A 12,364-nucleotide genomic window follows, 5' to 3' on the forward strand; every position below is an offset into this window, starting at 1 on the left:
GAGACATTATACCCATTCACGACACTAGATGGCGCCAGATATCAAGGAAGCGAATGCTGAACTTGACTCCCCAGGCCAAAGTGAACCCCTGCCACGAAGAATAAAAATAAAAATAGCAGTAGCACGAAGAAGAAAAATAAAAAATAGCGGTAAGAAGGAAAAGAGAAAAAAATAATAGAAGAGATAACAGAAAATGGAGAAACGTAGTGACAATCTGGAGAAAAGTGGGTCAAAAATCGGCCAGGTTAACCAACAGCTGAGGAGAAGTTATGATTAATTTACATTTCAAAAACCAGAAGCCATTCATTTATGAATGTGATTGCACTTTAGTTTACATATTTAAATGTTCAGATATTAAGATTTGAATGAGGCAAAATAACATGCTTTTTCTCTCCAATATATTGTTATAATCATTTGTTTCAGATGTACTGTAATTATTTTCTGTATAAAAATTAATTTGGTGTTTTTTTCAAACTTGAGTCTTGAAAAAGAGGGGGTCGTCATATAATCAGGGCCGTCTTATATTCGGGCCAATACGGTACATGGAACTAAAAATTTTGTCCCGAACATATTTGTTAAAATGTTAGAACCATGAGGATAGCTTAATGGATGATTTCTATGCTGCTCACAGCCTTATTAAAATTATTCTTTCCCTGCTCTGTCCTCTGAATTTTTGATTGTTGATTTAGTGCTTGGATCTAAATGCGATTTATTAACAAAAATACCTTAGTTGTCAATTTCAGCAACATCTTCATGTATTTTTTAAGGGCATTGCAGTTCCTCATTGAATGCTTTTGAAATACTGTAATATATGATCGGTGAGGTCATTATTTCATGCTTCCCACAGGGGAAATTCAGGTGTTAGAGAACATTGTTTTTAGAAAAACTAAAACATTAGAGGAAATTGGAATCAAATACTGTACAATAAAAGCCACGAACGATATTGCAACACCTTTTTTCAAAATGGAAGTGGCGTGTGATTTTTGAACAGCATCAACGAATATTGAGGCTTCTCCAATGTCAAATGTTTTTTGATGTCCCTATATTATAAATTTCATTTTAATGTTGAAATTTCAGGTCACACTGTATCCTGGTGTCATCCTGCAAAATCTGACAAGTTATAATATGTCAGATTACCTGGTGAAGACCTACTCACAAATTCTTCGGAAGAGGTACATTTTCTATTGTCTTTAACTTTAGAATTGTTTTGTTTGTTTGTTTTTTTCAAATTAAGACCAATGGAAATAGCATTTTACTCTTTCAGAATCATTCATCTTTGGCAACAGTCATCACATTATTGTACTGTATTGTTTCAAATTTTTTTATATACTGCATTTTTGTTTTCATATAAGCTCTGAATCCAGGCTAATTGTGACCCCCAAAAAATAATTAAAATGTTCTCTTACAGCCTGAAGGCCAGGAAGTTGGTGAATGAACTGAGGTAAATTCCAAGAAAGGAAACTCACTTTTCCAAGCCCGTTTCATTTCAACCATGTGGAAGTTATTGAAGTCACTGTGTTACAGGTATGGAGGCTTCTCCCTCGGAAGTGTGAGGCCTTTACCTCAGGACATCGATGTCAAAGATTCAGTTACAAAAATCAAAAATGACTTCTCGGTTCCACAGGTATATTATATGTTACTTAATTTTACCCTTCTGTTTGTCTTTTTCAACACTGCAATCCAACATGTTTTATTCTTCTCAGAATAGTGCATTGAATAAGTTCTTAAACAAACTGGTTGGGTTTCTGGAACGCCTCGATGCACAAAATAATGTCAAGGTAGCGTCATTTCTTTTCTCTCTCACCAAACCACAAGCAAGAAAGGGAATTTTCTAATTTATATGTGATTTTTTTTTTGTTTGTTTGTTTCTTTGTTGTCCTACAGCTATGGTTCAATAACAAAGGCTGGCACGCTATGGTGTCATTTGTTAACGTGGTGAACAACGGCTTGCTCAGAGCCGGACTTCAACATGGCCCTCGTAGACCAAGCATCACGGCATATAATCACCCGCTGAACCTCAGCAAGGAGCAGCTTAGCCAAATTGCCCAGTGAGTACTGCATGGGTGACACTTATGCATGACAAATATGGCTAGATGAGATAATGACCTCTGGCATTGCTTATCTTTCTTCATGTGATTGGTAGGAATTTAAGCATTGTAGAAGCGAATCGATCAAATCAATTGTTGCAATGCTAATTTGGTATTTCCTCTCTTGTTTTTAGGAGCTCATCTTCAGTGGACATCGTGATTTCTGTCTGTGTGATCTTTGCCATGTCCTTTGTGCCAGCCAGCTTTGTGCTTTTCCTGATTGATGAAAGAGCTAGTAAAGCCAAACACCTGCAGTTTGTCAGCGGCGTCCAGCCAATCCTCTACTGGGTGGCGAACTTCTGCTGGGACATGGTCAGCACAGATACCAGAACTACACCTTGTGTGTTGGGGTGGGCATTCGTTTAGCATATGAACTAAGAGAGGAGAGTGATTTTGAAATTTCATCGCCAAGTTTTAAACATAATGGTATGCGGGATGAGGACATCATCCATTTGCCATGCACGCAGGCGGAGGTCAAACAAACAAAACATTGCTTTTATGCTTTTGCCGGCTGCCTCAAAATTATCAGAGCAATCGATGTCTTTTCTCTCACTTGGGTTAGATACTAGTTTGCCTCTTTCACCAATTTTATTTTGTCTTTTTGCCTTTTAGTAAAATCACTTATACTTAAATAACTTAATTAAACTTAATAATCTGTGAAAGAAAATCATGCGATTTAGTCTCATCTTTTTGGCATTTTGATAATTTGGGCCCATAATCTATAATTAAAAAGAAAAAAAGCAAACAGTTCTTGTCATTAGGAGAAAATTCACCTTCCGAACCACTTGATCCTCACTAGGGTTGCGGGGGGTGCTGGAGCCTATCCCAGCTGTCTCCGGGCAGTAGGCGGGGACACCCTGAATCGGTTGCCAGCCAATCACAGGGCACACAGAGACGAACAACCATCCACGCTCACACTCACACCTAGGGACAATTTACAGTGTTCAATCAGCCTGCCACGCATGTTTTTGGAATGTGGGAGGAAACCGGAGCAAACTCACGCAGGCCCGGGGAGAACATGCAAACTCCACACACGGAAGCCGGAGCTGGAATCTCTGCACTGTGAAGCCGACGTGCTAACCACTGGACTACCGGGCCGCCCTATTAGGAGAAAATATCCATTCATTTTTCTTGTTTTAACCACGCAATTCCACAATGCTCATATTGCAAGACAACCACCAAAATTTCATTTTTATGAATTTTCTGGGGCGGCACGGTGGACAAATGTTGAGCATGTTCGTCTCACAGTGCAGAGGTTGCAGGTTTGAATCCTCCTCTGGCCTTCCTGTGTGGAGTTTTTTTCTCTATGCCCGCATGGGTTTTCTCCGGGTATTTTGGTTTCCTCCCACATTCCAAAAACATGCATTGTAGGTTGACTGAATGCTCTAAATTGCCCTTAGATGTGATTGCGCTGTAGTTGGCAGCCATCTACAGGAACTCTGCTTTTTTGTTGTATTTGTCTTTTGTTTTGTCATATGGTGGTTTTTGTACTTCATGTGGACCCGTTGTGAACTGTTTTCAGCGTTTTGGCCACGAGATTCATTGAAGGAAAAGAATCTGTGCAATCTTTGATGGTTGCACGTTCTTGGTAGCATGCGTGTACCAACACTGATTTTGATTGGGGGGGGGGGGGGGTCGCTGTAAAAGGGTCAATCTTGTTTTTGTTTGAATGTTGCCATTGCTTCAGCTGAACTACACCATCCCAGCCATTATCGTGGTCCTCATCTTCATCAGTTTCCAGCAAGAAGCGTATGTCTCAGCGACCAACCTGCCAGCTCTCATCCTGCTCCTCCTCTTCTACGGGTATGTATTGGCAGAGTTTGTGCACATCTTCAATAAAGCTCAGTACACATGGTGTGAGTCATGTCAATGCTGATATGTTTTAAATATTGATATCTTTAAGATACCCATCCTTAATTATATTTGTTCATCATACAAACAAATTTCATCAATCACTTTAGGTGGTCCATCACCCCCTTGATGTATCCAGCATCCTTTGTGTTCACCGTTCCCAGCACGGCCTACATTGTCTTAACCTCTGTCAACCTTTTCATTGGAATTAATGGCAGCATTGCAACATTTGTTTTGGAATTGTTTGCAGATGAGGTAAAAACATCAAGCCACTCTTTAATATTTTATATTTCTGGCAGGCTCTTCTACAACTGTGTTAGAACTGAACTGAGCCTGTGTCTAGAACTTCACACATTATATTTCCAGTTGTAAAATAATTTCTGGACGTTTGTGCCTTTACAGTCTTTAGAAAAGCTAAACAATGTCCTGAAGAAATTGTTACTCATTTTCCCTCATTACTGCTTGGGAAGAGGTCTCATGGACCTGGCTAAGAACCAAGCCATGGCTGAGGTCTCTCAGAGACTAGGTATGGCGATCTTCGAATTAAAATACTGTACTTAATTATGTTGAGCTACAGCTGATGCTTATCAAGCAGTCCCAGAGCTTTCATGATATAGTGGTTGTTGTTTTCTTCAGGCATGAATCAGAGCTCGGACCACCCTTTGCAGTGGGACTTTGTTGGGAAGAACCTCTTTGCTATGGCAACAGAGGGTGTTGTCTTCTTCATTTTCACCTTAATGCTGCAATACAAATTCTTCATTGGACACATGAGTTTCCGAAACACCCGTCTTTGTCTGTCATGTGTCAGGTATGCTCAGTTTTTAGAGACTGTTCTCTCTGCTGTGTTGACTGATTTTAATGCAAAAAATTGCGTTCGATTCCTCCTAAAGTCACAGTGCACATCTGTCTTAATTGTGAAGATGCGATCAAACTGTTGTGGTTTTGTGTGTTCAGGCCATGGTCGGTTGTGTCTGATGTCCTTCCTCTTGGCCCCGAAGATGAGGATGTGGCCAAGGAACGAAAGCGGGTCAAAAGAGGCAACGCTGATTCCGACATCCTCACCATGATTGACTTGACCAAAGTGTGTATTTTATTTTGTCCATGATCTTAAGAAGCAGTTATTCGAAAGTATGGAAAAGTGGACTAAGAGTTAAACATATACGCACAGGCCTGTACACGTTTCAGATTTTAGTGCATTTAATCAAATTGTACATTTTTCAGATATACAAAGCTGGAAAGAAACCAGCTGTCAGTCGGCTCTGCCTGGGGATTCCACGTGGCGAGGTGGGAGCGATGTTCAGGCATTTTACTCCAGCCAGCCACAACATTAAGACACCTAGCATACGCAAATTTACTCTGAATAGAAGAGCGAAGATAATACAGTATACCCAGTTTTAATTGACAATATCATAGTTATTCATTTAACTACATGTGAAAGTCTTTCGTTTCGTTTTGTTTGTTTATTGAACATAAAACATATACAGTAATAATTTGACAGAAAGTAAGGTAAGTAAAATAGTAAAAAGGAAAGACAAATCAGTCATCATTCAACACAGTTATTGGTTTCAAGGGAGTCGGAAGAAGTAAAGAACTTATCTAGTCCTACCCCCGTGTTATGTTATGTCTTATTTATATACTGTAACGTTTGTCCTCCAGTGTTTTGGCCTGCTCGGTGTGAATGGCGCAGGGAAGACAACTACGTTTCGCATGCTGACGGGGGATACGTCGATCAGCTTTGGAGAGGCTTTCCTCAACCACCACAGGTTCAGATTTTCATTGACATCCTCTTTTGTAACGACACTGACATCCAAAGACCTACGCGTTACATGACACAAATACATTACTCCATTTCAAAGTGTCCTGAGAGAGCTGGACAGGGTTCACCAGCTGATGGGATACTGCCCGCAGTTTGACGCCATCTGCAACCTATTGACTGGCATTGAACATCTGGAGCTTTATGCCCGTCTACGAGGGATACCTGAGGAGTCTGTCACCGAGGTACCATTAACAACAATCCACCAATAGTATAAAAAAAGAGAACATAATGAACATTATACATTTAATTTCGTTCCAAAATATGTGTAGAGCCAAAGTGGTTATTTTTAATTAGATTCCACCAAAACCATAACTTGGCTACAAATGCACATTTTGTGTTGTCTTTTAGGTGGCTACGTTGGGTGTGAAGAAAATGGGACTGAGTCAGTATGCCAAGCAAGAGGCTGGAAGCTACAGCGGAGGCAACAAGAGGAAGCTCTCCACCGCGATCGCCCTCATTGGTGCTCCGCCTGTTTTATTTCTGGTGAGCAACGTGGAGACTTGTTGACAAGCATGCGTGAGGTGTAACAAGAGTGGGCGAAAGCAGCATAGTAACAGATGTGACTTTTAAAGTGGCTGTAATTGACAAGTAACAGTTTTTAAAAAAGACAGCATGCGACACTAGAAGTGTTGCCATTGGTGACCATAAAGAGCAGAGGGGGGTAGTGTAGCCAAAAATTGGACTCGAGTAAGACTGCTGTTACTTTACAATGATATGACTCAAGTAAAATGTAGTCCTCCAAATAAATGCCTGAGTAAGATTAAAAAAAACATCCTCAGTAAAAATGCTATTCAAGTACACTCTTAACTTGTGAGTAACTTCTGACTTGTTTTGGGTTTTAAATCGGAGTATGAACACGAACGGCATACAGTATAAAATAAAAATAACTGCATAAAAATTTCAGCCATCCATCCATTTTCCGATCCACTTTATCCTCACAAGGATCGCGGGGGTGCTGGAGCCTATCCCAGCTGTCATCGGGCAGTAGGCAGGGGACACCCTGAACTGGTTGCCAGCCAATTGCAGGGCACACAGAGATGAACAACCATCCGCGCTCACACTCACACCTAGGGACAATTTAGAGTGTTCCTCTAACCTGTCATGCATGTTTTTGGAATGTAGGAGGAAACCTGAGTACCCGGAGAAAACCCATGCAGGCAAGGTGGGAGGAGGTGGCGGGGCTGAGTAGTTGTTCAACCGTCACTTCATTGTATCACTTGTGCACATCAAAAAAACTGTTTCTCATTTATTTAGGGGTGCAAATGTTTTGGCAAATGTAATTACATTGGTTCTCTGTTGAACTGTCTCACACCCCACAACAAACTCCACACAGGAAGGCCGGAGCTGGGATCGAACCCACGACCTTTGTACTGTGAGGCCTACGTGCTAACCACTGCTAACCACGTGCTAACCAGTATTGCTGAATAATATCCCTGCATTCTCAAACATTAATTTCTTTCTAATTCCATTTTTGCCCCCAGGATGAGCCCACAACGGGCATGGATCCCAAGGCTAAAAGGTTCATGTGGAACTGCATTCTCTGCTTCACCAAAGAGGGAAGTGCTGTCATTCTGACCTCCCACAGGTAGAGGCGACTATTCACTTAGCCATCATCAACTCATAAATGTCATGGCACCAGCACTGATCAAGCAGTCAATATATTTGACAAAAAGGTTGAATGTACATAAAAACGCATTCACAGTCTCGTAGAAAGGTGATGGCGTTTATGCTGTGCTTGTATGATCAGTATGGAGGAATGTGAGGCTCTCTGCACCAGAATGGCCATCATGGTCAATGGCCGTTTCAAGTGTCTTGGCTCTGTGCAGCACTTGAAGAACAGGTAACCAAAATCAATTGTTTGTGTGTGTGAAGGGGGCGGGGGTGTTTGAATACAACTCATTTGTTTAACATCATTTTCCATGATGTAGAGCGGTGGCACTATAATTGAGTGTTTGATTATTTACATTCTGTCATCTGGTGGAAGAGCATGTGATTGTTCTGCCTCTTGCTATTCATGGTTGGCATGGATATATTAACAGAAGCATTTTTTATGGAGAATACATTTTCGTCCAAATAATTGACATTGGCCAATTTCTTACGGCACAACTGACGATCTTTGACGTCACACTCATGGTTGGTTGAGAATCACTGCTATAATTAACTGTCACGAAGAACCATTGTACAGATCAGATGATTTCTATTTTGCATGTGCATGTGCTTGTTTAGGAGCAGTCCTACTGTGCGTAGATTCTCAAACCCTTTACACCACATTCAGCCTTCAAAAATAACCTCTCTGCCACCGTAATGATAACATTAAAATACAGTATCGATGCACTGAACACATGACAAGTTGCTGTTGAAAAGGCTACAAATAACTTCACCTTGATAATGATACAGATTTGGTGATGGCTACACCATCATCCTGCGTCTGGCAGACAGTGATTCCAATCCAGACACATGCCCTGTCAAAAACTTTATCAAGAACACCTTTCCCATGATCGAGTTGAAGGAGCAGCACCAGAACGTGCAGCAGTACCAGCTTCCAGCACATGCCTGCTGTCTGGCTCAAGTGTTTGACGTGCTGGCCAAATATGAGGAGTTGGGCATCAGTGACTTCTCCGTGTCACAGACCACTTTGGACCAGGTGAGGACAAGATTCCAGCAAACAGTGAACATTTCATGTTTTAATGGAGCAGTGGTAGTCAATGATGGTATTTCAGCAAGGGAGGATTCACAGTGCTTTCTTGATTCGAATTTGAAATTCACTTAGGTGCAAACGAATGCATGAAAAAAAAAAGACCAAGATTTCAGAAATGCACTGATCCCGTTGATCACGACTAAACTCATCGGTATACTATTCATTATACTTGTGGAGATCTCATTAAGCTGTCACATCAATTTCAAAAAGTAACGTGCTGCAAATGACACTGATTGTGCCGTTGTTCCTCCATCCATCCATCTTCTACCGCTTATCCGAGGATGTGTCGCGGGGGCAGTAGCTTTAGCAGGGAAGCCCAGACTTCCCTCTCCCCAGCCATTTCTTCCAGCTCTTCCCGGGGGATCCCGAGGCATTCCCAGGCCAGCTGGGTGACATAGTCTCTCCAGCGTGTCCTGGGTCGTCCTCTGGGTCTCCTCCCAGTGGGACATGCCCGGAACACCTCACCAGGGAGGCGTTCAGGAGGCATCCGAATCAGATGCCCAAGCCACCTCATCTGGCTCCTCTCGATGTGGAGGAGAAGCGGCCGTTGTGGCCGGTTTTATTGGCACTCATATCTGGAGGCATTCCTAATCATTTTTTCAATTCTTTTTCCCAATGTATGAGACTCAGTATGATGCAGTGCAGTTTAGCACTGCTGCATTTAACAACAACAATATTGGAGAATTTGCTGTTAATTAGCAAGATTTAAATTTTGCCTAATCCGCATCCCCCGGCCCTCCCCTTTGGTTCTCTGACCGAAGCTATCCCCCACTCTAACATGCACGAATATGAATCTCAATCATGGCCGTTTATAATGGCATGCGATTATGAAAGTGCATACTTCCAACTTTAGTCTAATAGCAGCTCCAGCAATACTAAGCTAGGATTAGCTCTGTAGACAAACCGACGTTAGCCACAGCTGATACCTTGATAGCGGGACGTTTTCCATAATTGAGTGTTACTGTAAAAGTAAATACAGTAATCCCTCGTTTATCGCAGTTAATGGGGACCAAAACCACCCGCGATAAATGAAAATCCGTAAAGTAGCTACCAATTAACATATATATATATATATATATATATATATGATTTTTTTTAAATTTACGAATGTTTTAAAAAATCCGCGATGCACTGAAGCCGCGATAAACGAACCGCGTAATAGCGAGGGATCACTGTATTTGCAGTTTAAAGTTTTAGTGAACATCCCTTTTCCGACACAAACAATTTGGGCAAGGATGCTGTATTACATACATGTACCGGTATATATAAATAGTGATGCCCTACTGCAAATGTGCTAGTGGCCATGTTTTTGTTTTTTGTTTTTTTTTTTGTTTTTTTTGCGTCAACATCATAATTAATACTTGCAATGAAATAAAACTAGTGAATTAGTCTTACATACAAAGTTGTCTTAAAATTCTATGCTGTGACAAAGCTGTCTGTGTCTGTATTCCTGTCTCGCTCTCTCCATTAAACATGACACTTTAACATCAGTAAGAAGCAACCAGGCACAGCTTTCATATCAGATTTCTTTTCTACAACACATGGTGGGAAAAGCATAGCAAGCATTTGTAACGACTATTGCTTAAGAATTACCCCACCCTCCGTACCCTGTATTTTGCATCTATTTAGGAAACTTGAAAAGACACTTCTCAACCGAGGTGAAAGGGTAGGTGCTTGAGCACTACCTTGTGGCTATGTTTGCTCATTCCTGTTTGAACCAATCCTTTGAAATGTAACTAAACCACAATGAACATATTCTCTGTTGCCTAGGTCTTTGTCAACTTTGCTAAGGAGCAGACTGATGATGATCAGCCCTCAAACGTGAACATTGACAATGGGACCGTACAGAGCAACCTGTCCACCCGCCGATTTCAGATGTATTCCGCAGGCATCCCGCACAAGACACCAATCTCGCTGCAGCAAAGGACCTCCGCTTGTGACAAAAGAAGCAAGAGGGAAATTAAAACCTTCAAATCTCAGCCAAAGAAGAAATGTAGAAAAAGCAGGTGCAGCAGCAGCTTCAGTGGTAATACCGTTGGCACAGAGGAAGAGGTGTGTCAATCTACAAGGTCAAAACGGAGCAGCAAAGATCAGAATCAGAATTCGTCTGTCTTTGGAGTTGGCACGAGCACAGACGACACATCCCTGTGACAAAGGAGTATGGGCAAACTGCAAACATGCTGTTTATGTTCACTTGGAACATGGCTTCCATCTGGATAAGCTCTTCCCAGCATGGAAAGGCCACCGACTAACAGTGTCAACATATCGTTGCGAAAGTGAAAAGGGACGTTTGACATGATGCCTCCCAAAATGGTTTCTGTGCCTTTTCCACATGCTCTTAGTCTTTATGTACCCTTGGAAACTTCACTCAGATTTAAAAAGGGCTTTACAAGCCTCATTTACACGCCAGTGGGAGGCTGCCGCCATGTCTGCTGGGAGCAAATTAGGGTTCAGTGTCTTGCTCAAGGACACTTCGATATGGTCACAGGGGTTGAGGATTGATGCACAACCTTTGGGTTGAGAGACAAACATTTGACCACTTGAGCCATGGCGCCCAATTATAGTTACATTTGCATGACAGTTGATAATCAAAAGGGGTGTTCATCTTTGCAATCTCTTATTTTTCACTTGAAAAGCAAAAAAAAAGGTGACTAGGCTGTTTGTCTCTAGATCATTTTGAAACCATTTTCATTATCTTGCTCATGTCTTATGTATTTTATTGTGAAAACATTTTGTAAAGGACATTACTTGATTTCAATTCATCTGTTATTTTTGTTTATTGTGATTCTTAATTGTGAATTCTACCATTTTGAACAGCTCTGAAAACCTGGTTTGAAGACTAAGTTAGGACAATTATTAAGTACATTAGTCCTATCTGCACGTGACTGAAAGTAGCAAATTGAAGGGGTTTTTTTCTTTTTTGCATGGAAATCTGCGGCAACACCAAAATTAATTCAGTGTTAAAGTCGAGAGTACAAATACTCAACATAATAATCACAAATAATATATTTTTATCTGTGTTTAGATTTTTTTTTTGCAACTAAATAAATCTTAGTCCAAAACACATACAGTATTGATTGCTCTGTGATGTTATTCTGGAGCTTGCAGAGTAACTACCTTCCTGCGGCAAATTGAACCCCATTTAATCCAAAAGCATATGATTTGGTGATTGTCGCTATATTGTATTTCAAAGACACAAATGGACTAAATGAGTTAAAATGAACAAAACTTCTCAAATATCTGATTCTGGTGTGAAAAGCTTGACTATTGAATGTACTTCGAAGCTGTTACACTTGAAACTGAATGTTGGCTCACCTGCACGATGGCCATAGAATATGTGTACTGTATATGTCCAATGTGAATGTTTACCAGACAGACTACATGTTTTTTGAAATGTGTTAAAATTGGGTTTCACTTGAAAGTCATATTGTTCTCAATTCAGTAGAATTTTGGTTGAGTATAAAGAGCAGTGTTCCCCAACTTTTATTGAGCCATGGCTACATATTTTACATACTGGTCAAATTTGTAACCTAAATATAAAATGTCTACACACCGGTGTTCATACAGTACACCATTTTCTTTATCCCTTTTTCCACTATTATTGTGGCATGTATAACTATTAGGCTACTTAGTTGTCGAGAAATATCTTCGATGGTCGTTTTTAACCATTTTATGACATATCACGGACAAAAGCAATCACATCCATCCATCCATCCATGTTTTTGGAATGTGTGAGGAAAGCATTTGTAGTTTCCCCCCGTCCCCCCAAGGGTGGATGCCTGGGGCCCTGCCCAAATGGCACCACACCCTGGCGCCAGGAGCATATGGATGAGAAGAAAAGAACATTTTAAGTGAATGTTTAAATAAAAAATAAAAAAGTCCAGCTAAACAATACTAAGAAACCTGACTGGT

At 40.9% G+C, this 12,364-nt stretch overlaps 1 protein-coding gene across 1 annotated transcript in view; it reads left to right on the forward strand.

Annotated features, from left to right (window-relative positions):
* Positions 1-11,932, forward strand: part of abca7 (ATP-binding cassette, sub-family A (ABC1), member 7) — a 36,647-nt gene extending 24,715 nt beyond the window's left edge. The window contains exons 31-49 of the mRNA XM_086116718.1: positions 1,078-1,172; positions 1,409-1,441; positions 1,525-1,624; positions 1,704-1,778; positions 1,885-2,048; positions 2,222-2,399; positions 3,775-3,890; positions 4,049-4,193; positions 4,341-4,464; positions 4,575-4,746; positions 4,893-5,019; positions 5,160-5,222; positions 5,595-5,701; positions 5,795-5,936; positions 6,103-6,237; positions 7,236-7,339; positions 7,502-7,594; positions 8,152-8,398; positions 10,223-11,932. Coding sequence (XP_085972844.1) covers positions 1,078-1,172; positions 1,409-1,441; positions 1,525-1,624; positions 1,704-1,778; positions 1,885-2,048; positions 2,222-2,399; positions 3,775-3,890; positions 4,049-4,193; positions 4,341-4,464; positions 4,575-4,746; positions 4,893-5,019; positions 5,160-5,222; positions 5,595-5,701; positions 5,795-5,936; positions 6,103-6,237; positions 7,236-7,339; positions 7,502-7,594; positions 8,152-8,398; positions 10,223-10,603 — 2,601 coding nt within the window. The 3' untranslated portion in view covers positions 10,604-11,932. The remainder of the gene's footprint in view (positions 1-1,077; positions 1,173-1,408; positions 1,442-1,524; positions 1,625-1,703; positions 1,779-1,884; positions 2,049-2,221; positions 2,400-3,774; positions 3,891-4,048; positions 4,194-4,340; positions 4,465-4,574; positions 4,747-4,892; positions 5,020-5,159; positions 5,223-5,594; positions 5,702-5,794; positions 5,937-6,102; positions 6,238-7,235; positions 7,340-7,501; positions 7,595-8,151; positions 8,399-10,222) is intronic.
* Positions 11,933-12,364: the final 432 nt, after the last annotated feature.

Source organism: Hippocampus guttulatus, chromosome 7, assembly GCF_054856545.1.
Source record: "Hippocampus guttulatus isolate MCC_2025c chromosome 7, RoL_Hgut_1.0, whole genome shotgun sequence".
In the NCBI taxonomy this organism is placed as follows: Eukaryota; Metazoa; Chordata; class Actinopteri; order Syngnathiformes; family Syngnathidae; genus Hippocampus; species Hippocampus guttulatus.